The sequence below is a fragment of the Nyctibius grandis genome, chromosome 2, assembly GCF_013368605.1.
Source record: "Nyctibius grandis isolate bNycGra1 chromosome 2, bNycGra1.pri, whole genome shotgun sequence".
Classification (NCBI taxonomy): Eukaryota; Metazoa; Chordata; class Aves; order Nyctibiiformes; family Nyctibiidae; genus Nyctibius; species Nyctibius grandis.
The window spans coordinates 125,979,704-126,005,571 of record NC_090659.1 but is presented as its reverse complement, the minus strand read 5'-3'; the positions used below and the strand labels follow the sequence as shown (position 1 = coordinate 126,005,571).

General features: G+C 48.3%; 1 protein-coding gene across 3 annotated transcripts in view; it reads left to right on the top strand.

Annotated features, from left to right (window-relative positions):
• Window positions 1–23,264, top strand: part of RAB6A (RAB6A, member RAS oncogene family) — an 81,657-nt gene extending 58,393 nt beyond the window's left edge. The window contains exons 3-9 of one of the 3 annotated variants that reach the window (XM_068419260.1): window positions 1,378–1,431; window positions 2,772–2,894; window positions 2,944–3,049; window positions 5,187–5,298; window positions 6,479–6,572; window positions 18,463–18,529; window positions 20,294–23,264. In XM_068419260.1, coding sequence (XP_068275361.1) covers window positions 1,378–1,431; window positions 2,772–2,894; window positions 2,944–3,049; window positions 5,187–5,298; window positions 6,479–6,572; window positions 18,463–18,529; window positions 20,294–20,358 — 621 coding nt within the window. In that variant the 3' untranslated portion in view covers window positions 20,359–23,264. The remainder of the gene's footprint in view (window positions 1–1,377; window positions 1,432–2,771; window positions 2,895–2,943; window positions 3,050–5,186; window positions 5,299–6,478; window positions 6,573–18,462; window positions 18,530–20,293) is intronic. The other 2 variants (XM_068419251.1, XM_068419242.1) reach the window with 2 other exon arrangements.
• The last annotated feature ends 2,604 nt before the right edge of the window (window positions 23,265–25,868 follow it).

Sequence of the window (25,868 nt, the reverse complement as noted above, 5' to 3'; positions counted from 1 at the left end):
ATTCAGGCAGTTGTAGAGAGCGAGAAGGTCTCCCCTCAGCCTCCTTTTCTCCAGGCTAAAAACCCCCAGGTCCCTCAGCCGCTCCTCATCACACTTGTGCTCCAGACCCTTCACCAGCCCCGTTGCCCTTCTCTGGGCTCGCTCCAGCACCTCAAGGTCTTTCTTGGAGTGAGGGGCCCAAAACTGCAGCCAGGATTCGAGGTGCGGCCTCACCAGTGCCGAGCACAGGGGGACGATCCCTGCCCTAGTTCTGCTGGCCACACTAGTGCTGGTACAAGCCAGGATGCTGGTGGCCTTCTTGGCCAGCTGGGCACACTGCTGCCTCATATTCTGCCCTAGCTGAGAAACTTACCTCTTATCTATGTTTTTTTTTTTTTTTCTTTTTAAATCAATTTGGAACATTTTCCAGGCTCTGTTGATGTTGTTGAGCAGTGCAGCTGCTTGACATGCTCCATGTCCTGCTGAAGCCAGGGCAGCCTTACAGCCCCAACAGGTCAGCTTGGTTGTTTCCCTGCTGCAAGCGAACACCTAGAGCTTGGATTCAGCCTTGAACAATGGGGTGAAGGTCCTGTATTGAAGAAGCAGCTCTTGATAGAGCAAAGCACTACTAAGTGCTTTCTCTTAAACATGTATAAGGATGTTCTAAGTGAAGCTGCCACTAGTGTAAGATATTTGGCAGGCGGGAGGAATACAGTGTGCCCAGATATCCTGGTTCAGCTGATGGACACTAACTTAGGTTAGAGGAGGCTCAGAGGTGACCTTAGTGCAGTCTACAACTACCTGAAGGGAGGTTGTAGTGGAGTGGGAGTCGGCCTCTTCTCCCAGGCAACCAGCGATAGGACAAGAGGACACAGCCTCAAGCTTTGCCAGGGGAGGTTCAGGTTGGACATTAGGAAGCATTTCTTCTCAGCAAGGGTCATTAGCCATTGGAAGGGGCTGCCCAGGAAGGTGGTGGAGTCACCATCTCTGGAGGTGTTTAAGAAAAGCCTGGACATGGCCCTTAGTGCCATGGTCTAGTTACCATGGTGGTGTCAGGGCAATGGTTGGACTCGATGATCCCAGAGGTCTCTTCCAACCTGCTTGATTCTGTGATTCTGTGACTGTATGAATTCAACTGTCAATATGCATAAACTGAAGTTAAGGTCGACAGCTTTTTGTGCTTTAAGATGTTGTTGCCATTATGGATATTAAGGAAACTGCCTGTTGAGTCATATAGAGTTACATCTTGAAAGCAGGAAAACCAACATATTTTTCTTTTTGATCCAGTATAGGTGCTGAATTCTGCTGTGGCAGTAATTCTCACTCCTCTGTAAATCCCTACAGTTGTTCTGACATTTTCATTTAAGAGGTGTTGTGTTTTTTCATTTCTTTTTACAGGCAACAATTGGCATTGACTTCTTATCGAAAACCATGTATCTGGAGGATCGAACAGTGAGTAAGAGTTTTGTTGCGCTTCTCTATGTACAGTAGGAATGAGGATCAGCATCTGTTGTAATTGTGCAGCCCACAGTTCTGAGATCACTTGGAAGCAGAGACTGAGCCTTCATCTTCCAGCTGCTTCCAGAGTGACAAGCGCTGTGCAGGCAGCTCCCTCCTCTCTTTGGGGAAGTGGGAAATTACCAGTTGGTTCATCTGTGGAGGGCTCGTGAGTGCCATTTTCCAAGCAGCAGAAGGTGCTCTGGTGGCATCCTCTTGGAAGAAAGAGATGATACGGATAGTTTGAGGGGTGCATAATGGTGGGAATTTGGAGAAGGTGACCACGCTTCACCCCTTTAGGTTTTGATGTCAGAAGACAGAAGGATAAAATATAAATTGCCAAACGCTGCCAGTTAATAGCCAGCTTGATAGTTCTTAATATTACTTGTTTAAAAAGAAGCTTGCCTTCAGCAGTAATCCACAAATGATGCTTAGTGGAGCTCTAGTTCCTGAAATGAAATCACTCCTCTGTGGAAGCAAGCCTGCGGTTTAAAATGAGCTCAGATTCTTAATTAAGAAATTCAGCCATTAGAGCTATTTGGGGAAGCAAATTGTGCAGTGCTGCATAAGCTTCTGGTGGTGTATAAACCCACAAGAGATGTGATGGCATGGAAAGTGCTGGAGCCGTGGGATATTCCTTCCGTAGCAAAACTGGCCCTTGCCCATCTTGCCATACATGTTGCTGCTTTCAGAACCTTGATGGTAGGAGACAGCCAACTTCATCCGTGTGCATGTTACTTTGCAGTGTGGCTAAGGCTTAAATATAATAACTAGCGTTCTATACTCCTTGACAAATTCACTTCAGTAGCTTTTCCAGTGCTCTGACAGCAGCTGAAGGCTCTGCCTTTACAAGTACGGTGCGTGGGCTGATTCTTCCACCAGCAACCGTCCTCCAGGACGCTGGAGGTTACCCGTGTGCGTCCTGAGGAAGGACAGCAGCAGAGCATGAAAACCTTGTGTAGGCAGAACTGCAGGTGAACATTTGCCTTAGTTCCCGTGTTGGTCCTCTCAGTTTGGAAGCTGAGCGAGGCGATTTCTCCCCTTTTGGAAGGGAAGCATTTTTTAAAAATCAAAGCCAAGATAGGTGCACGTAGGCCAGTTTGGCTACTGCTAGTTCTTGGGAGAGATTGCTGTAAAGAAGCAGCCAGTACGCTGCTGCTCCCACTCCCCAGTCATCTCCTGCATGAGTTTATCATTTTTATTTAGCTTTTTGCTTTTTTTTTCAAACAGTAAAATTTATTTACTCTTTTATTTTTAGTGGCAGTTTGGCTTTTTTAATTTTCTCCCACCCACAGATCAGGTTGCAGCTGTGGGATACTGCGGGTCAGGAACGTTTCCGTAGCCTCATTCCCAGTTACATCCGTGACTCTGCTGCTGCTGTAGTAGTTTACGATATCACAAGTAGGTATATTGCACTGGCTTTGACCTTTTTCTTATTTTTCTTGCTTGTTTGACTGATTTTGTTAGGTACGGTTGCAATTATGGGACACAGCAGGTCAAGAACGGTTCAGGAGCTTGATTCCTAGCTACATTCGTGACTCCACTGTTGCAGTTGTTGTTTATGATATCACAAGTGAGTGGGGGGAATTCTGCATTTCTAATACTCTGCCCCTTTCATCCTTTAGCCTAGCTTTGCATGTCCTGTCACAGCCATCTGCTTGTTCTTCATTCTGGCATGAAAAAAAGAAACGTTTTCTTTTATTGTAATCAAGTTTTAAATTAGCCACCATATCACTGCTGATGTATAAACCGTCGTCGACATCGTTTCGTAACCCTTTCCTATCGCATTCTCCTGGAGCCTCGAGTCCTGGCTGGTCTTGTTGCACTTCACCCTCTTCCATCTGCTTTTTGATCGTAATATCACCTGTGACTTTTGGTCTCAACCACCTGAATCATGTTCATAGATATCTGAATTCTTAAATTTAGAGACTTTGCACTGATAGCTGTAGCTTGCTTCACTCCATTTGCCCTCCCTCCAAAACCAAAATCTGGGCATGGGCTGGGGGGAAAACTCATTAACATCCCATTGTCATTTGAATCAGTCACCTTCACGTTTTGCAAAATGTAAAACTTCCCACTAAGCCCCTTATCCTTTAACAACTGCTCTTTCATTTCTTACTAAGGTATGTACATTTTTGTGAACTTAAATATTAGCGCTTTGTTAACCCTTCTCCTTCTGTCCCTCCCCTCAGGCCAGAGACCCCTAACTTACTACTGTTCTCTATGGACAAAGAACAGAAATTTGGGGTTAGGAGAACTAAACCTTCAGACACCTTCAATTATGGTTTAGGAGAACTAAACCTTCAGACACCTTCAGTTTTGGGTTAGGAGAACTAAACCTTCAGACACCTTCAGTTTTGGGTTAGGAGAACTAAACCTTCAGACACCTTCAGTTTTGGGTTAATAGAACTAAACCTTCAGACACCTTCAATTTTGGGTTAATAGAACTAAACCTTTAGACACCTTCAGTTTTGGGTTAGGAGAACTAAACCTTCAGACACCTTCAGTTTTGGGTTAGGAGAACTAAACCTTCAGACACCTTCAGTCCTAAACTGGAATTGACTGAGAGCAATGGCCTAATGCTATACAAATGCAAAAGTGCTTGTCCCTGGATTTATTAATACTAAAAGATTACAGCAGGAATACAGGCTTTACCTATAAAAGCTTTAATTCTTAAAAATAGCACTTTCATTTGAGCTAAAGTTACAGGTTAGTCGTGAACTTTGAAATTCTGTTACTCACCGAGCAAACTCAATATTACCAAGTAGTAAAGAGAAGAATTAAGACACTGGCAAGTGATCAAGCCTTGACTGTCTAGCATATGATATATTACTATGCAGTAGAAGCCATTAAAAAAATCAATACTTGTCAAGAACTGCTGCAGAGCCCTCCCCTTTTTTTTTTTTTTAAGTACTGCAAACTACTTTGGCAACTCAGAGGCTCTTTGTGTCGCTGACTGGCGAACGCTGAGCTCCGCAGCAGCTTCTGTACACCTCGATTTTCCTGATGGGATGCAACTTTTCAAACAGCACACTGTCTCATTAGATCAGGATGAGCTTCTTAAAATTAGCTTGTGGCTTTTAAGGACCTATCGTTAAGAAAAAGTGTGTGGATAGGCTAAATTTGTATTTTGGGTTCTATGCAAGTGATTTGGAAACTCTTTTGAACTGGCTGTTCAGTGATATAGGAGTTGGTAGTACGTGGTACCCTGGTGTTTCCTAGAGCAAATCCTGAGCGTAGCAAATAAGTGATGAAGCTGTACAACATGTGTAGCTGGTATTAAGTAGTTTTGAGAAGCAATGAAGCTGTAGAACCTCTTGCTGTAGATGCAGAAGTCGTGAGCAGTGTAGAATGCAGCATCCCATTAATCCCCATTCCCTATATAAAATATTTTATGTTGAAGTGAAAAGAACTGGTCTAAACCACAAGACTTCTCATTTTAGATGCTGTCAAAACCAAATTATAGATCAACTCTGTTCGCTCCCTGGCTTTGAATTCACCTGTAATGAAGTACGAGTCCATTTGAAGTTAATGCCAAAGTTTTCTTATCTTCAATGTGGGACACTTAGGGTTTCTCTTGCTGATTCTTCATCACCCTAGTGTGCCAATTCCAGAGAATACGAAGCTTTTATTTGAGACTTAGAGATGTATTTACCAGCCATCTGTGAAGAATACCTGCGGTAATAATCTTCTCCACTGTTCCCTGTTAGATGTAAACTCGTTCCAGCAAACAACAAAATGGATTGACGATGTCAGAACGGAAAGGGGCAGCGATGTCATCATTATGCTGGTGGGAAATAAAACAGATCTAGCAGATAAGAGGTACGGAGGCATAACTCATCTTTCAAATGCTTTTCTTAAATTGCTGCTGTTTTCCCCTAGACAACTGTTTTAAAAAGAACGCTTGTATTTTTTTTTTTTACCCAAAATGCTCAAGCTTGTTTTTACTACACTGGAGATGGCTGTGACGAGAGAAATCTCAATTTAAAAACTTCTTTCATTTGGTTAAGCACAACTTTCCAGCACGATGCTGTGAACGAGTTGAGAGGCTGTCACCAACTTGTTTGGATGTCAGGAGAGAATGGAGTGTTAACTACAACCTCCATCAGTGAATGAATAAGCTAAAATCATTACAAATATTCATGCTTAATAGATTTGCTCAGTTATAAATGAGAAGTGACAGTAATCCTCCCTTTGAAAACTCTTCAGGGGTTTTTCTAAGTTGGTAAACTTAAATATTTTTATTAGAAGTCATGCACCTTCAGCTTCTGCTGCATTGGGCGCTCTGCTTATTCTGGGTTTATGGTATCACTAACACAAATGAGCAAAAAAGTCACAAAAGTAAAACAAAATCATGAGAGGGAAGTATTCTGGATTCGATTGAAATCCCTGTTTCCTCAGAACAGCTTCACTTGTGAACCCTCACTTGGGATTTATAACACCCTACTAAGAATTGTTTATGCACAATAACACCCAAAAGAATTGTTTATGCACATATGCCCCTCCTGTACCTCGTGATTCTGGTTTGGCAGTTCTTGAACCAAAGTTTCCCCCAGTTTTTGCTGTAGCAGACTGCTTAACGGGTGGGACACCCAGCCAGGGGAAAGCAGGACACAAGTCATTTGGTGTGAGGTGGTTACGCTTGGTCCTTTGTTAAAACAGTTTGGTAGGCTGCAAGAGGGTGACTGTTACTGGATATTAAAATCTGTTGATTGCTAATTGCTCAGACATAAAAGCATAGTTTTCTGGACAGGGATTTGGGGGAGTCTAGCTGGCTAGTTCTGCTTTGGGGGCCAGGTGTGCCGTAAAAGTCCATCTGGGACGATGAAAAGGTGATACTTGTCTACGACTGCTCAGGATGTGGTGTCTGTATGCAGGGAAAAAAAACATTAAGTGCTTTCAGAACTGTAATGAAGCAGTCACCTCCTTGGGTTGAAGACAAAAATCTTAATTTTCAAAGTGTCTGGGGTTTTTTTTCCTAATTCTGTGTTATCTTCCCCAGACAAGTGTCCATTGAGGAAGGAGAAAGGAAAGCCAAAGAGCTGAATGTAATGTTCATTGAAACTAGTGCGAAAGCAGGATACAACGTAAAACAGGTGAGTAACGTTGGCTACAACCAGCCTGAGACTCCTTCTGCCAGTGCGGCGTTGTGGGATTAGGTCTTCCCTAGACGTTGGGAAGCCTTTCAGAGGGTGTCAGAGGGGCGTTTGTAGTCCGTACACAGCACGCAACATCTCAGAGTCGACTTGTTGGCCGAGGTTCAGAAGGATCCCTGACCTTGCAGCAACTTCTTCCCTCTTAGAAAAGAAGAATTATTGAAGAAGGTTTGTGGGTGCGGAATCAGACTTCCCTGCATTCTTGATAATCCAGCTTTGGTGTTTAGGTTGAAGGGATTAAGGCATGAGCCAAAAAGCTGGGGAAACACAGGGTCTGAGGGCTGTTTCTGGTATGGATTCGGTGAAAGAATGTGGGCAAACCAGTCAAGGAGGAATGTGATGGCTTAAAATGCTTCCGCTGTGCAGTGAGACAGTGTCAACTGGTGCTCCCACTCTGTTGGAAGGCACTGAAAGTGTGAGCAAATGTTCTTGGACAGCCAAAGCTATTTATTTCTAGTCGATGATGAGTTAAAGCAATTAAATGTCTTTAGAGCTGATGCAACTGCAATAAAATTAGGTTTTGTGTCGTGAGATGAGCTGCAGCTCTTTAAATTCTGACCCACCAGATGAAGTTTTAGCACTTGTGTTAATGAAGATAAATCACTTGGCAAACAGTGAACTGGTGAAAGGAATAAACACCGCGGAACTGATCTGGTGTTTACATGAAAAAAAATTTGTTTGAGCTTATTAGTTATGTAAGCAAATATGTTTATTAGCAGATCATGACTAGAGAGCTAGAGGATGTAGAAGATATTAATTCTTGGGTGGCTCTGCAGAGCAAACGCATGCACACGCATGTGGATGTACATAATCACATGTGCATTTTATATATGTAGTTACACAAATTGTATGCAGAATTGTATCAGGAGTTGCTAAAACAGGATTATAAATTACTTGGTATGTTATAGACGGGTCTGTTATTAAAATGTCCTTTGACTTTGTATATTAGTAGCAAAATTCTTCCCTATATAATGGAGTAATTAGACGTGTTAACTTAGCGCTGCGTTTCAGTGCATTAGTAAGCGTGGAAGTGTTTGGTTCTAGGGTCTGCACCAATTATGCTGCCACAACACAGAGGCTGACTTGTAATTAAGCCTTGGATTCTGTGCTGGAATCCTTAATGTTTACTTAGATCAGGGAGTGTGCGCTTGAGAGCAGTTGCCTCGCTGAGAGGAATGATGATGGTGATGAAGCTCTCTCCACCCTCGTTCCTTGAGGGAGCTGCTGTGCAGCTGACGTGTTTCCAGAAATCCATGTCCAAGCCTTTGGCTTTTGGGGCCAGTTGGAGCCCTGATGATTTGAGATGTAAATGGGAAAATCTTGATGGCGTGCCTGTAGTGTGTTTTGGCATAAGATCACAGAATCAATGAGGTTGGAAGAGCCCTTTGGGATCATCGAGTCCAACCACTGCCCTGACACCACCATGGCAACTAGACCAGGGCACTAAGGGCCATGTCCAGGCTTTCCTTAAACCCCTCCAGAGATGGTGACTCCACCACCTCCCTGGGCAGCCCCTTCCAATGGCTAATGACCCTTGCTGAGAAGAAATGCTTCCTAATGTCCAACCTGAACCTCCCCTGGCAAAGCTTGAGGCTGTGTCCTCTTGTCCTATCGCTGGTTGCCTGGGAGAAGAGGCCGACTCCCACTCCACTACAACCTCCCTTCAGGTAGTTGTAGACTGCACTAAGGTCACCTCTGAGCCTCCTCTTCTCCAGGCTAAACACCCCCAGCTCCCTCAGCCGTTCCTCGTAGGTCAGACCCTCCAGACCCTTCCCCAGCTTGGTCGCCCTCCTCTGGACTCACTCCAACACCTCAACATCTTTCTTGAAGATGAAGATACTGTCATTTAATAAAACCTGTGCTTTGTAAAGCTACTACAACCTTTGTCCTGAAGGGTGGTAGCTCCATTTAATACACGGTGAAGGAACAAACTTTGCCTTTTTGGATTTTATGCTGAAGCCACTCAGGGATTGTAGTAATGAGGTGGTCAGAGCATAAAGGCATTTCTGTAGCTGTAGCCTCACTCATGCACTCCCTTGAGAAAATTCTTCGTTGTATAATGGAGGTCTAGACAAATTATGCCTCTGATTTTAATTACCAGGTTACAGGCTGTAAGACTACTTCTGTAAGACAACAGAAAATGGAATATTTGGTGTTTGGAGCCATAATTCTAGTTCTTCACTAACATCAATAAACAGTAGTACCTAAAAAACTTGGTGCTGCATCACTGCATCCTAATCCAGGTGGGTACTTCATGTAGTGTGAAGTCTCATCAGAATGGGACAAGAGGACAGATTTTGAGTGACTTCATTCTCTGTGTAAAATATCAAAACAAAGGACACGAGGGGTTATTCAAAAAGAACTAAAAATGGATTTTTCTTCTGCGTTTTGATCTTTGTGTTGCAGGCGTGCACTGGGATGTTCAGGAACTTCAAAGCTATTCTGTCCTGCAGAATATTTGAAACTCATTTTTTATTAGTTTAATAAGTAGTTGCTGAAACAATTCTCAAAGGATAAGACTTTTAATACCACTAATTATCTAGTTCTCTGTTTCCTTGCAGCTTCTCTGTTGAATGGTATGAATTTATTGTACTGACTTGTCAATAAATTCTTCCCCAATGAAATGGGAAAGTGTCACTAGGGTATAGGTTCAGATTTAGTAATTACCATGTAGCTTTGATACTATGTGTGACTGAAATGTGTACATTAGGGAATGCAAACTGGTTTGGTTTGGGTTTAGGTTTTTTTTCCTTCCACACAAAACTCTTGCCTGACAAATTCTCAGGTTGTCAGTGCTTCACTTGGCACCCTGGAGCAGTTCAGAAAAGCTGACAAAATGCTGTTGTTTCCCCACTGTCCTCTCTTCCCAGCACAACAATGTGTCTCCTGGATCTAAGTCCTGTGCCCTGGCTTAAAGGCAGGGAATGGCACGAGTTAATGCAGAAGGAGACTTGGGGTGAAGTGGAACCCTCAGTCCTCCACTTTTGGCTTCTTTGAATTTCCATCCCCTTCTCATTAAGGTTTTGGTTTCTGTGTGGTGTTGGATGTAGACATCTTGATGTTAGAGACTCCAGAGTGAGCTTTGTTTTTACTAATGCCTCATGTATCACAGAATCCCAGAGTGGTTGGGGTTGGAGGGACCTCTGGAGATCATCCAGTCCAACCCCCTGCCAAAGCAGGGTCACCCAGAGCACGTTGCACAGGGTCGTGTCCAGGTGGGTTTGAATATCTCCAGAGAAGGAGACTCCCCACCCTCCCTGGGCAGCCTGTCCCTGGGCTCTGGCACCCTCAAAGTAAAGAAGATTTTCCTGATATTCAGATGGAACTTCCCATGTTTCAGCTTGTGCCCGTTGCCCCTTGTCCTGTCACTGGGCACCACTGAGAAGAGTCTGGCCCCATCCCCTTGACACCCACCCCTAAGGTATTTGTAAGTGTTGATAAGATCCCCCCTCAGTCTGCTCTTCTCCAGCTGAACAGCCCCAGCTCCCTCAGCCTCTCCTCGTAGCAGAGATGCTCCAGCCCTCTGACCATCTCCGTACCCCTCCGCTGGACTCTCTCCAGTAGTTCCTTGTCTTTCTTGAACTGGGGGCCCAGAACTGCACACAGTTACTCCAGGTGTGGCCTCACCAGGGCAGTGTAGAGGGGGAGGAGAACCTCCTTTGACCTGTTGGCCACACTCTTCGTCATGCACCCCAGGACACCATTGGCTTTCCTGGCCCCAAGGGCACATTGTTGGCTCATGGGGAACTTGTTGTCCCCCAGAACTCCCAGGTCCTTCTCTGCAGAGCTGCTTTCTAGCAGGTCACCCCCAGCCTGTACTGGTGTGTGGGGTTATTTCTCCCAAGGTGCAGGACCCTACACTTGCCTTTCTTGAACTTCACTGTGTGGCCCACTGTAGCTTCCTTGCTTTCTTTCCATCCTCTCTTTCAGGTCAGAGATATGAATTCCAGTGTCGCTTGTGTGCAGGCAAGTCCTGGAGACATGACTTGCAACCCACCTGCCTTCGCTGCCCTAGGTCTGACTGCCAGGCAGGGTTAGCAGGAGCAGAGGCAACCGTTCAGGAGATGCCATGGAGCACTAGCCAGTATGCTGACCTCATTCCAGTCTTGGTCAGACGCTGAAGGATAATCATAGAATCACAGGATGGTTTGGGTTGGAAGGGACCTTAAAGATCATCTAGTTCCAACCCCCCTGCCACGGGCAGGGACACCTTCCACCAGACCAGGTTGCTCCAAGCCCCATCCAACCTGGCCTCGAACACTGCCAGGGAGGGGGCAGCCACAGCTTCTCTGGGCAACCTGGGCCGGTGTCTCACCACCCTCACAGTCAAGAATTTCTGCTTAAGATCTCATCTCAATCTCCCCTCTTTCAGTTTAAAACCGTTCCCCCTTGTCCTGTCGCTACTTGCCCTTGTAAAAAGCCCCTCTCCAGCTTTCCTGTAGCCCCTTCAGGCACTGGAAGGTGCTAGAAGGTCTCTGCGGAGCCTTCTCTTCTCCAGGCTGAACAGCCCCAACTCTCTCAGCCTGTCTCCATAGCAGAGGTGCTCCAGCCCTCTGATCATCTTCGTGGCCTCCTCTGGACTCGCTCCAACAGCTCCGTGTCCTTCTTCTGTTGGGGCCCCAGAGCTGGACGCAGCACTGCAGGGGGGGTCTCCCGAGAGCGGAGCAGAGGGGCAGAATCCCCTCCCTCGCCCTGCTGGCCACGCTGCTGGGGATGCAGCCCAGGACACTGTTGGCTTTCTGGGCTGCCAGCGCACGTTGCCGGCTCATGGTGAGCTTCTCGTCACCCATCACCCCCAAGTCCTTCTCCTCAGGGCTGCTCTCAATCCATTCTCTGCCCAGCCTGGATTTTGCTTGGGATTGCCCCGACCCACGTGTCATCTCACAGGTGGTGAATCTTAGTGCTATTTGTGGTCCCAAGCATTAGGGTTCTCCACAGGATGCTGTCCACCAGGTTTCAAATTCAGTGTTTGCCCCATACATCAAACACCATCTATTTCAATGCCAGGATCTCCTAGCAACAAAGAAATAGAGGGGAACATACTGCTGACAGGCTTCTTTTGCGATTCCCCTGTGACACGGAAGGGGACAGCTCAGAAGATGGCACCTCAAATAACACACTACTGGGGGCTGAGGTGGAAATCAGTAACCCGTGGCTTGGTTTAGAGGCTCAGAGGTGAATCTCCACGTAGCCACTGCTGAGAGTACAGAGGATTTGCAGCCTGTGTACGTGTTGGCTGAAACCTGGACGGTGGAGGTGGTGGAGTCACCATCTCTGAAGGTGTTTAAGAAAAGACTGGACATGGCACTTAGTGCCCTAGTCTAGTTGCCATGGTGGTGTCAGGGCAACGGTTGGACTCGATGATCCTAGAGGGCTCTTCCAACCTGGTTGATTCTGTGATTCTGGACGTGGCAGGCTTTCATTTTATGACTTCTCTGGCATTTCTTTTCCCCGGAGACTGATCTGATGAGCTGCTGGGGTGTAACCCTCATCTCTTCTAGTTGCACACTGTCAAACTAGATTGTAACGTACAGCTGCTGTGGGCTGTGGGATCTGTTAAGGTAGAGCTGTCTGCAGTCACCAGGGTCCTGTACACTTTGTTCCTTCTGGCTTTGGGGAGAGGGTGTTGGAGGAAAAATGAGTGGAGGATACTACAGAGTAAAAATGGTGATAGTGTTGTTCTGGGGTTAATCTGCTGTTGGAGCGAGTCCAGAGGAGGCCACGCAGATGCTCAGAGGGCTGGAGCACCTCTGCTGTGGAGACAGGCTGAGAGAGCTGGGACTGTTCAGCCTGGAGAAGAGAAGGCTCCGGGGAGACCTTCTAGCACCTTCCAGTACCTGAAGGGGCTACAGGAAAGCTGGAGAGGGGCTTTTTCCAAGGGCATGGAGTGATAGGACGAGGGGGAACGGTTTTAAACTGAAAGAGGGGAGATTGAGATGAGATATTAGGAGGAAATTCTTGGCTGTGAGGGTGGTGAGACCCTGTCCCAGGTTGCCCAGAGAAGCTGTGGCTGCCCCCTCCCTGGCAGTGTTTAAGGCCAGGTTGGATGGGGCTTGGAGCAACCTGGTCTGGTGGAAGGTGTCCCTGCCCATGGCAGGGGGTTGGAACTGGATGGGCTTTAAGGTCCCTTCCAACCCAAACCAGTCTGGGATTCTATGAATTTGATGCCATAGAGGGGAAAAAAATGGCTTTTTGATCCTGCAAGTTTCAGCAAAGATATTGCCAGGGGAGCCTTGAGTCTGAGGAGGGAAGCAGAGAACTCGCTTCAGTGAGTGCAGAGAACCGTCGTCTCTGATTCATTTCATTTGTCAGCCCTGAATAAGCTTTAAAAGACTTTGACATTCATGCTCCATCTCGGCAGTCTGTATTTCAGGGCATCTTAGTGTTAGTCTGTGGATTTCATGCCCAGATTATGTCAGGGTTCATTTTTGCTGTCTTGTAGCACGAGACGGGAGGCAGAGCCCTGCAGAGCCCCTTCCAGCGGTACCTGGCACACTTCACGTCTGCTCCCAAAGAGCCGCCGGCTCAACGTGGTGTTTGGCAGAAAAACTTTCTCACGGCAGTAGCTAAAGGACCGGGGCCCCTCGAGGAACCCTGTGTTCAGGGCTGGCTGCAGCTGGAGCTTGGCTCTTTCTCCTGTCGTTTGATTTTTGTTTATCTGATGGGGCAAGAATTATTCTTTGAGTTGCGCTGCTCTCCTCGGGGAATGAGAATTAGGGAAACATTTTTGTTCACTTCGCCTTGGGGAACAGGTTTTGCTTGGCTTTTCAGCGGTCCTTTCCCTGTTACAGTGAAAACTGTTTGGTGCCTACAGTCGTTTGTGACACTGATCTGTTGGGGATTTATCTGCTGGAGCAGAGGGAAAGGCGCACTTTGGCAAATGACTTGAAACTAATGGTGAGAGATGAGGGTTTTTTTTTTTCCAGAGTGTAATCAGGAAGGAGATTGCAGAGTTGAATGCTGAAAGAGACTTTGTGTGGCTCAGGCTTTCAGATGGCTGCGTTTAACTCCTGCCTTCGAAAAAAAAAAGTCCTGAATCACAGAATCAATGAGGTTGGAAGAGCCGTCTGGGATCATCGAGTCCAACCATTGCCCTGACACCACCATGGCAACTAGACCAGGGCACTAAGTGCCATGTCCAGTCTTTTCTTAAACCCCTCCAGGGATGGTGACTCCACCACCTCCCTGGGCAGCCCCTTCCAATGGCTAATGACCCTTGCTGAGAAGAAATGCTTCCTAATGTCCAACCTGAACATCCCCTGGCAAAGCTAGTCCTGAAGCTATTGCTGATCGACAGGCGGCTAAACATGAGCCAGCAGTGTGCCCAGGTGGCCAAGAAGGCCAATGGCATCTTGGCCTCTATTAGGAATAGTGTAGCCAGCCGGTCTGGGGAAGGGATCGTCCCTCTGTACTGGGCACTGGTGAGGCCGCAACTTGAATCCTGTGTCCAGTTCTGGGCCCCGCACTTCAAGAAAGATGTTGAGGTGTTGGAGCGAGTCCAGAGGAGGGCGACCAAGCTGGTGAAGGGTCTGGAGGGTCTGACCTACAAGGAACGGCTGAGGGAGCTGGGGGTGTTTAGCCTGGAGAAGAGGAGGCTCAGAGGTGACCTTAGTGCAGTCTACAACTACCTGAAGGGAGGTTGTAGTGAAGTGGGAGTTGGCCTCTTCTCCTGGGCAACTAGCGATAGGACAAGAGGACACAGCCTGAATCTTGGCCAGGGGAGGGTCAGGTTGGACATTAGGAAGCATTTCTTCTCAGCAAGGGTCATTAGCCATTGGAAGGGGCTGCCCAGGGAGGTGGTGGAGTCCCCATCTCTGGAGGGGTTTAAGAAAAGCCTGGCCATGGCACTTAGTGCCCTGGTCTAGTTGCCATGGTGGTGTCAGGGCAATGGTTGGACTCGATGATCCCAGAGGGCTCTTCCAACCTGATTCATTCTGTAATTCTGTGATTCTGTGCTTTAAGCACTGAGCCTTTCTGTCAGCAGCTTGGTTTAAATGCAGTAATTCCAGTTGGTTCCCATCAGCTGAGGTTTTTTTAAGACTCCCCACCTCCTCCCCTCTATAAACTGCATCCCTCACGTTCTGCGTGTTGTACAAGGGGGAAATAAATAGCAATGCCACAGTTTAAACCTTTTTTTTTGGTATTGCTGCTTCCACCTAGGGTCTCAAAGCATATGACATCAGTAAATCATAGAATCATAGAATGGTTTGGGTTGGAAGGGACCTCTGGAGATCATCTGAATGGCAGAGCTCGGAGAGTTGTGGTCAGCGGTGTTGTGTCTAGTTGGAGGCCTGTAGCTAGTGGTGTTCCCCAGGGGTCAGTACTCGGTCCAGTCCTGTTTAACTTATTCATCAATGACCTGGATGAAGGGACTGAGTGTACCCTCAGCCAGTTTGCTGATGACACCAAACTGGGAGGAGTGGCCGATATCCCAGCAGGCCGTGCTGCCATTAGCGAGACCTGGGCAGGCTGGAGAGCTGGGTGGAGAAGAACCTCATGAAGTTCAACAAAGGCAAGTGTAGGGTCCTGCACCTCAAGAGGAATAACCCCATGCACCAGCACAGGCTGGGGGTGACCTGCTGGAAAGCAGCTCTACGGAGAAGGACCTGGGAGTTCTGGTGGACACCAAGTTCCCCACGAGCCAACAATGTGCCCTTGGGGCCAGGAAGGCCAATGGTGTCCTGGGGTGCATGAGGAAGAGTGTGGGCAGCAGGTTGAGGGAGGTTCTCCTCCCCCTCTACACTGCCCTGGTGAGGCCACACCTGGAGTAACTGTGGGCAGTTCTGGGCCCCCCAGTTCAAGAAAGACCAGGAACTACTGGAGAGAGTCCAGCGGAGGGGTACAGAGATGGTCAGAGGGCTGGAGCATCTCTGCTCCGAGGAGAGGCTGAGGGAGCTGGGGCTGTTCAGCTGGAGAAGAGCAGACTGAGGGGGGATCTTATCAATGCTTACAGATACCTTAGGGGTGGGTGTCAAGGGGATGGGGCCAGACTCTTCTCAGTGGTGCCCAGCGACAGGACAAGGGGCAACGGGCACAAACTGAAACATGGGAAGTTCCATCTGAATATGAGGAGGAACTTCTTTGGTGTGAGGGTGCCAGAGCCCTGGCACAGGCTGCCCAGGGAGCGGGGGAGTCTCCTTCTCTGGAGATATTCAAACCTGCCTGGACACAACCCTGTGCAACTTGCTCTGGGTGACCCTGCTTTGGTGGGGGTTGGGCTGGATGATCTCCAGAGGTCCCTTCCAACCCCAACCAGTCTGTGAGTCTGTGGTTCCCAGACCCATATCCTTGTCTCAGGTTTCAGTGTACACCCACAAAGTGGTGTTGCTCTTGGTGAAGAAGCGGTGAGGACGCTGGCGATGGTTTCTAGAGTGGTTATGGGGGAGGTGATGGGGATGGCGAAGGGAAGCAGCTTTGCCTTTTCCTACCTGTCAGGTGTGTCCTCTCCTCACGTAGCAGTCTCTTCAGTCAGTAACACACAGCGGTGACAGCAAAGGTCAGACACCAACGAGCGCGGCGTGTTTGTTCTCCTGCCCCGCAAAGGTGACAGCGTCCCCGACAAAGCTGAGGGCTTCTTCATGATGAGCTTGGAGGGTACTTGTCAAGCCATAATGTCAGTGTAACACGTTAAGGCTGATGTCAGACTTGCACCAGGCGTTTTGGGACTCCCGAGCTGCTGTCGGGCATGCGGTGGGGTGATTTTAACACGCTGATGGAGGGAGATGTTGAGCGCTTGGGAACATCCACTGTCCTGGATGCTTGATAACATGCAGGCAAGAAAGATACAGTGGTAACAATGTCTGTAATGGTGGAAAAATATTAATGCAGTGTAAGCATTGTATTCTATTCTTCTCCTATGAAGACAGGCTGAGAGAGTTGGGTCTGTTCAGCCTGGAGAAGAGAAGGCTCCGGGGAGACCTTCTAGCACCTTCCAGTACCTGAAGGGGCTACAGGAAAGCGGGAGAGGGGCTTTTTACAAGGGCATGGAGTGACAGGACGAGGGGGAATGGTTTTAAACTGAAAGAGGGGAGATTGAGATGAGATCTTAGGAAGAAATTCTTTGCTGTGAGGGTGGTGAGACCCTGGCCCAGGTTGCCCAGAGAAGCTGTGGCTGCCCCCTCCCTGGCAGTGTTCAAGGCCAGGTTGGAGCAACCTGGTCTAGTGGAAGGTGTCCCTGCCCGTGGCAGGGGGGTTGGAACTAGATGGTCTTTGAGGTCCCTTCCAACCCAAACCAGTCTCTGATTCTATGATATGTCAGTTTGTGCTGAGCGCCATCAACATGGGATCAAAACTCTGCTAGGGGTGTTCTTCAAAGGTAAGAAACAATGAGGTAGTCGTTGATAACCCTGATGAACAGCAGCAGCTATTCATCCATCCCTCAGATTTGTCCTATCCTTCTCTCCTTCTGCGCACACACTCGCCGAGGCATGTTAAAAAGAGAACACTACTGTTGAAACTGGTGTGGTTCCTCCCGATTGAACGTGGCAACTTCTCGGAGAAATCACACTCACCCAAAGAACAGTCCTTAACTGTGCTGCTCCTGTGCAGGAGAAGACAGGCTAGTGTGGGCTTGCAAAATTCAAGTGGATTCTCATACGTTAGTAGTGGGCAGATCCGTAGGCTCCTCACCCAGAGGGCAGGGGAGAAGCCATGTGGTGGGAACCACAATTCTGAACCTCATGAGCAAAGGTAGGACATGGAGGAGAGGGAATTGGTCCCATTCGGTCTTATCTCTCAGCCACCTTCCAGCGGAATAAAATTGTGGAGAGAGTTTGGAGCTAAGACCTTGCTGGGAAACCGGAGACGGCGTCCAAGTGAGAGGTAGAACAGCTTTGGGATTGCGAGTGCACTTGGCACGTGTTCCTGTTCTGTGTTTTATAACCTGAGTGTAGACATACGATTGCAGTCTACAACTACCTGAAGGGAGGTTGTAGTGAAGTGGGAGTTGGCCTCTTCTCCCAGGCAACCAGCGATAGGACAAGAGGACACAGCCTCAAGCTTGGCCAGGGGAGGTTCAGGTTGGACATTAGGAAGCATTTCTTCTCAGCAAGGGTCATTAGCCATTGGAAGGGGCTGCCCAGGGAGGTGGTGGAGTCACCATCTCTGGAGGGGTTTAAGACAAGACTGGACATGGCACTTAGTGCCATGGTCTAGTTGACATGGTGGTGTCAGGGCAATGGTTGGACTCAGTCCCTGAGGTCTCTTCCAACCTGGTTGATTCTGTGATAACGATGGAGGGGGTGCAGAAAGCTGAGGGCGCTTGGAAAAGGAATGGGGAAATTCCTGAAAGAAATGTCCTTTGGTTCATAAGGAACCTGACCCACAGCTACGTGGAGCCTCGAAGAAGATGCTTAGGGGGGTCATTACATACATCCCCTTTTCTGACTCTCTTCTCTATGTACCAGCGTGGCCAGTGGTGGTGACAGACTCCTGGATGTTGTGTTTGACTTTATCAGCGTCTCCATGCTCCCGTGTAACCCTGCGGAGGTGAGGAGGTCGAGTTCCCACCTGACGTGGGGAAGTTGTTGGGGTCTGTGGACACCTATGGCAGATGTGAGGTGGAAATGCTGGATTCCAACCAGAGCATATTCGCAGAGAAGGTGCTAGAAGGTTTACTGCTTGTAACCAGTAACACTTGATCTTCAAGAACAACAAAAATGTGCTTTCCTAAGAATAAAGGTTATATTTGGTGTCAGGCTTTGTGGTGTGAGCGGTGTAAATAGTAGCGAAGGATGTATGGAATCATTGTTTGAGCTGTATCAACCGGGGTGAGCTCTTTAAAGTACGATTGTTTTGATCTGTTCCCTGTGTGTGGTTTTGTTTTTTGCAGCTTTTCCGACGCGTGGCAGCTGCCCTGCCTGGGATGGAAAGCACACAAGACAAAAGTAGAGAAGACAGTATCCTTTATGCCTTCGTGCTGCGATTCGGTGGTGGCAAAGCGCTGCCAGGCGTTACCGTGGATGAGGAAAATGCAGACCCTGAATAACAAAGGATGAAGGAGGAGGGAGTGATATCTCTCCTGCAGCCCTCGGTCAGCTTGTGGACGTCCCTGAAAGAGGCCAGAGAGGGGGATTAGGGGCAAGTAACCTTCTAGCTGAAGGGTCTGACCTACGAGGAATGGCTGAGGGAGCTGGGGGTGTTTAGCCTGGAGAAGAGGAGGCTCAGAGGTGACCTTAGTGCAGTCTACAACTACCTGAAGGGAGGTTGTAGTGAAGTGGGAGTCGGCCTCTTCTCCCAGGCAACTAGCGATAGGACAAGAGGACACAGCCTGAAGCTTCGCCAGGGGAGGGTCAGGTTGGACATTAGGAAGCATTTCTTCTCAGCAAGGGTCATTAGCCATTGGAAGGGGCTGCCCAGGGAGGTGGTGGAGTCACCATGTCTGGAGGTGTTTAAGAAAAGCCTGGACATGGCACTTAGTGCCCTGGTCTAGTTGCCATGGTGGTGTCAGGGCAATGGTTGGACTCGATGATCCCAGAGGGCTCTTCCAACCTGATTGATTGATTGAGATCACTGGGGAAGAGCAGACTCTGCTCAGAGACAGATGTTTGGGGTCTGACGTCGTTTCTGCTACGTACTTCAGAACGTGCCAATGCCAGGGTGAGAGGAGCTGCTGACAAACAGAATCCCAGAGTGGTTGGGATTGGAAGGGACCTCTGGAGATCATCCAGCCCAACCCCCCTGCCAAAGCCGGGTCACCCAGAGCAGTTGCATAGGGTAGCTGTTGTTTCCCCACTGTCCTCTCTTCCCAGCAGAAAAATGTGTCTCCTGGATATAAATCCTGTGCCCTGGCTTAAAGGCAGGGAATGGCACGAGTTAATGCAGAAGGAGACTTGGGGTGAAGTTGAACCTTCAGTCCTCCACTGTTGGCTTCTTTGAGTTTCCAACCCCTTCTCATTAAGGTTTTGATTTCTTTGTGGAGTCACCATCTCTGGATGTGTTTAAGAAAAGCCTGGACATGGCACTTAGTACCATGGTCTAGTTGCCATGGTGGTGTCAGGGCAATGGTTGGACTCGATGATCCCAGAGGGCTCTTCCAGCCTGGTTGATTCTGTGATTCTGTGGTGTTGGATGTAGACATTTTGATGTTACAGATGCCAGAGTGAGCTTTGTTTTTACTAATGCCTCATATATCACAGAATCCCAGCCTGGCTGGGTTTGGAAGGGGCCTCTGCAGATCATCCAGTCCAACCCCCAGCCAAAGCAGGGTCACCCAGAGCATGTTGCACAGGGTCATGTCCAGGTGGGTTTGAATATCTCCAGAGAAGGAGACTCCCCCCCTCCCTGGGCAGCCTGTGACAGGGCTCTGCCACCCTCACAGCAAAGAAGTTCCTCCTCATATTCAGATGGAACTTCCCATGGTTCAGTTTGTGCCCGTTGCCCCTTGTCCTGTCGCTGGGCACCACTGAGAAGAGTCTGGCCCCATCCCCTTGACACCCCCCCTAAGGTATCTGTGAGCATTGATAAGATCCCCCCTCAGTCTGCTCTTCTCCAGACAAAGAAACCTGTGTCTTGACTTCGGTTTGACACTGCTCTTTTGAAAATACTTCTCAATTATTTCGGTGGGAAACACCACACTGAAAACACCAGTGAAAATCCTGTTCCGCTTGTGCTCGGTAGGAAACGCCGTTGAAGATCTATTTGCCTTAACTAATTCCTTCCAGTGATTGACATAAAACTGGAAAAGCCTCAAGAGCAGCCTGTCAGTGAAGGAGGCTGCTCCTGCTAATACCACGTGGCTTCTACCTTCCTCCAGAACATCACTGCTTTCTCCCTCCCTTTACTCTTCATTGACTGCAGTGTGAATATTGGCTTGAACCTTCCCCTTTCAGTAATAACGTATCGCAGTTCATCATCGCTGGCTGTCTCGTGGAGATGATCTATTAGCTTCACAAGCACACACACACACACAGAAAAAATGTCAGTGTCTTCATTATTTATAAGAAAAAAAACAAAAAAGCCAAAATATTCCAGCGTATTCTAGTTATAACTTTAAAAAAAACCAACAGAAATAGGTACAATTTCTTAATATTTGTTCCTTTTTTAATATGTTACGATGTCGCACTTTGAAATGATGGCAACTGAGTAAGTTTGGAGTTGGACTTAGACGAGGTTGGATGTGATTTCTCTAACAAAACCTGGAGAATGCCTAGAGAGCAGGGAGAAACGTGAGCGGAGGGTGAAACGCTTATAATAATAATAATAATAATAAAAAATTCAACCCAAGCTCTTCATCTTTTGAGCAGAGATAGTCTGAGTGGTTTTCAACCCTCCTAAAAACATCTTTAGAAAACAGCCTTCATGGGGGTTTCGACACCACGAAAGGGCGTTTAGTTCCGCAGAGGCGACGTGGAGATGTTTGGAGAGATACAAAGTGAATTTCCGAACGGGGAGGGGAAGGAAAGGGTTGGAAAGAGGAACCAGGGAAATAACGTTTCGAGTGCAAGAGGAGTTTTAAGAGCAATTTATTTTTCTTTTTACGTAGAACACCAATGGAGTAAATTCTTGCAGCCCGGGAGATGGGAACGTATCGGTTCAGCTGGTCGGAGGAGAAAGCGGTTTGCTGCTTTGTTTTTTATTTTATTTTAGGGGGAAATATTAAGTGAATTCAGGACTTGGCCCTAAAACCTACCGAAGCGGCTCGAAACCTTTTAAATTTGGCAGCAAGAGACGCAGAGCAGCTGGATGACCCAGCGGAGACGCTGAGCTCACAGGCCAGTTCCCGGCTGGGACAGAGGGGGGTGGCGGAAGGGAGGATCGCACCCGCTTCGCCAGGGGAAAGGGGGTTTGCTGAGAGATCTTAGATGGCAAGGAAGGGAGTTTGATGGGGTGGAAACCAACTTAATGATTATGCAGATTTATGCCTTGATTTTTTAGCATTTTTTTTTTTTACGTTCAGTCTTCCCAGTTGGTTTAGTTTGGTTCACTAAAGCTGTATAGTTTGGTTAAACAATGAGTAATTTAGTTTTCTATTTAACTAGGCTTACACTTAACCATTTTTTTTCTTGGATATTTATTTCTTTGCTTAATTTTTTTACTCTTTTCATTTATTTTTTTTGGCTGAGGAATCCGTTTAGAGCTTTGCTGATGTAGCTTACCCGAGAAAAAAAACACGGAATCGACCACACTAGAAGTGCACCCTTTTAATCTTTACTAGTCATTGTGAAGTTGCCGTGTTCAATTAATCAACACAATTGTAAATACATTTGTTTGCTGGGTGAAATACTGAGTTACAGTGCAGGAAGGAATTTCTTGAGCCTGTGTTGCGATTGCTGCTTAAATGAACAATTGCAAGGAAATATTCAGGCTCCTCCTTTGTTCTCTTCTGCCCCTTCACCATCTAAAATAACCAAATGGGGAAAAAAAGAGAAAGGGAATCGTCCTCACCACCACTTTCACCAGGAAAAGGGCATAAAAGATGTGGAATTCTTTATTCCAAACTAAACTCATGCCCTGCCCTGGGTTTATACTCTGCACAACGATAACTTCAAGGCAGAACGAGATGTAAAAGTGCTTTTCTAACGCAATATTAAAGGCGAGGTGTTTTTTTTTTGACGTGGCATGTCTTGAAAATAAACATCGATGATATGTGACAAAGGATCATTCTTTTTTTTTTTAAAAAAAAAAGAATCTCTTGGAGGGGGGGGGAAGGAAACCTGGCTGCTTTTCCTGTATCTTACTGTTCTTAACCGTGCAAAAATGCTTCATCTCGCTGCTTTTTTCCTTTTGCTTTGGTTCTTGGTTCTTTTTTTCACCCCTTTGGTTCTTCACACAACTTTCTTTGAGCATCATTTGGCTGTTTCCCACCAGCACGTACTTTTTTGCTTCTGATATAACCAAACACTTTACATTTCCCATAGTTACAAGCTTTAAGCAGTGGATTTGCAAGGAGCTGGCTCAGCACGTGCGGGTCCTCGGCTGCTTTTAATGGAAGTCGCTTGTGGAGAGCGGCTGGGAGCAGGTTTGTTCCTTGGACCCCTTATAAATCACCCTAAAAAAAAGGTCTAGGAAGGAGCGTGCCCACCTGCTCGGTGTCCAGCACAGCCCAGTGGCTGCAGGAACAAGGCCGAGTCCTCAGTTGTTTGGCACTTACCCCCCAGGAGGGCCCTGAGGTATGTTTATGGTGTCCTTGCTGATAGGCAGCACTTAACGTGACTCAATCCTGGCCTAATCCCAGTTTTCCAGAGAAAAAACCCTTCCAAAGTGAGCACAGGAGCCACCACAGTCTGAATTTTTGGGTTCTTTTGCACCATAATTCCTCGTGCCCATCTGCCTTAGCAGGTTTTAGGTTTTACTTTTATTTTGCTCCATCTCCATGGCCAGTAGAACCACGGGAACAGACTTTTTTAACGATGATTTTGTAAACAGTGAAGGTTTCTGCTCTGTTTCTTTTCTCCTCCGCACTCCGGCTTGATCGTTGTACAGTCCATCACGCAGCTATTCCATCCCTCACTTTTTGTCTTGATAACAAGTAGTTGAAGAAATTGTATAAAGGGGGAAAAAAAAAAGGTTCCTTTTCTTCATGTTGGAATGTCACTGGTACCTCAGCTCTGTTTGATAATATGAAACGACGACGACGATGACGAAAAAAAATCCTTAGTGCTTGAACGAAATAAATACCTGTCTCATTGGAAAGCTCTGGGTCTCTTCTCTGAGTCCGTCCAGCAGAACGCAGGTTCGTGGGGCCGCAGGGCGTCAGGCTGCTCCTTCTGGGGCTTGATGGGCTTTGTTATTTTGGAGGAGAATGGTGGAGTTGTGTGTTGCTGTCCCTCCTCTGTCCGGTGTCTCTGCGATTGTTTCCAGCGATCGACGAGTGGATGATGGAGGATGGGGATGGAGAGTGTGTCCTCTGCCTGCTGCAGCTCGGCCTTCCTGCTCCTTTCTCCCTCTTTTCCTCCGTTGCCTTTCGCAGAGACGGTTCAGGCGCGAGACGTGGGGGGACCGACCCCACCTTCCTTGAGGAGGATCCTCCTTAAGCCTCCATCTTGCTGGTGATGGCAGACGAGGGCTGTGGGGCCGGGTAGGTGAGTACCGGTAACGGAGTTATCCTTGTCTGGTGTTGGAGGGACGTGAACTGGGTACTCTGTGCTCGGCACTGGTGAGGCCACACCTTGAATCCTGTGTCCAGTTCTGGGCCCCGCACTTCAAGAGAGATGTTGAGGTGTTGGAGCGAGTCCAGAGGAGGGCGACCAAGCTGGGGAAGGGTCTGGAGGGTCTGACCTCCGAGGAACGGCTGAGGGAGCTGGGGGTGTTTAGCCTGGAGAAGAGGAGGCTCAGAGGTGACCTTAGTGCAGTCTACAACTACCTGAAGGGAGGTTGTAGTGAAGTGGGAGTTGGCCTCTTCTCCCAGGCAACCAGCGACAGGACAAGAGGACACAGCTTCAAGCTTGGCCAGGGGAGGTTCAGGTTGGACATTAGGAAGCATTTCTTCTCAGCAAGGGTCATTAGCCATTGGAAGGGGCTGCCCAGGGAGGTGGTGGAGTCACCATCTCTGGAGGTGTTTAAGAAAAGACTGGACATGGCACTTAGTGCCCTGGTCTAGTTGCCATGGTGGTGTCCGGGCAATGGTTGGACTCGATGATCCCAGAGGGCTCTTCCAACCTGATTGATTGATTGATTGATTCTGTGGGTTTGGTGTCGTAACACCACAGTGTAACTTTTTTTTCACTTGTTGAAGCTCTTCTATATTAAAAGGACCATCGAGAAATTAGTTGTTAAATTTGACAAGCAAGAAACTTGAATGTGGGCTTGTAGCTGTGGGATCAGTGATGTGGGAACAGCCGTACGGGGCCAGGTCACTGGAAGAGGCTTTTGTCACTGGGAGCAGCTTCTGTTCCTTGGACCTGGCACCTCCAGGTCCTGTCCTGGCTGGGAGCACACCCAGAGCTTTCGGGAACCTGAAGACGACCTGTTCACCTCTCAGAAGTGGGTTTGGGATTGATCTGTTGGAGCTGGGTTTAACAGAAGCGAGTGTTGTCTCTGGGTAGCACTGGAGCGTGTTGGCCTCGATTCCCCCCGATCGCTCCCCGTTGCTGTTGGATTACCTTAATGGTGACCTTGGGGCTGTCGCCTCAAATACCAGCATCTCAATTTCCCACCTCTAAAAGGGGAGCTGGATTAAACTGGAGAGCAGGGGCTGTCTGTGGGCGAGGCATGGGCTGGGGGTACCCATCAGCTCTGGTGCAGGGTGCTGCTCCTGGCCACTAGCCCATGGCTGCAGCGGGTCAAGCTCTCTGCTCCCCACCCTGCTGGGTTTTATTAGCTGTAAAGGCTCTGGCTCGGATCAGAGGGTGCCTCACGCTGGCGTTTGCCGGTGGCTTCTTTGTCTGCTGGAAGGGTCAGCGCTGATGAAGGAGCTGCAGCATCACCCCAGCAGCGTCTGCAGCAGCCGCCGCCGGCCCCTCGCTGCACCGTGTGGGTTTTGCTTCCAAATCCTCAGCGAACGAGACCAGGAGAGGGCTCTACCTGATGCAGCAGCACCTTTTTTTTTCCATGCTGGGCATGTCCCAGCCCCGAAAGGAAGATAAACGGGGGGGTTCTGGCTGCGGCAGAGGCTGCCAACGCTCCCGCAGTCAGGAGAGCAGCTGCACCTCAACCAGCCTCTCCCATCTGCGCCGCCTCCCCTGCTGCTCCGCCGCTGCCTGAGCTGAGCTTTGCTGGGCTTGGTTGATCATCCATTTGCAAAAAGACCTATTTGGTTTTGCTTTTGTTTTCCCCTCTTGAACCACCTTTCCCTTCCCCGCCCTGGTCCCAGCATGCGCCGAAGCCCGACGCGGCTTTTTATAGGGGATTTGGGATCCTCTTGTAGCGGCTGAACGTAACCAGCCGCCCAGACTGACGCTGTGTTGGGATTAAACACCAGCTGAATCGCAACGACATGAGCAGCTCGGGAGGAGGAGGGTAGGGCAGGGCTGGAGGCGGCCGGGGCTGGAGGCAGCGGGGTGATGCTGCTGCCCCGTGGGGTGCGGAGGGAGGAGGCTCTCCGCGAGTGCCGTTTCGGGGTCGAATCTTCCAGCTTTGCCACCTGTTTCTGAGGTTTTGGGGTATAAATGACAGCCAGTTTGAGGGGTTGCTGTCAGCCACCTGGATTGTGTTAAAGGCTTGATTAAAGTTATCGCTAATTAAAGCTAATTAATTGCTCTGTATCCCCCCTGCACGGCCGATCCCTGCGTGTCCTCTGATCCCAGGTGCAAACCTTTAAGAGGAGGCTCAGAGGTGACCTTAGTGCAGTCTACAACT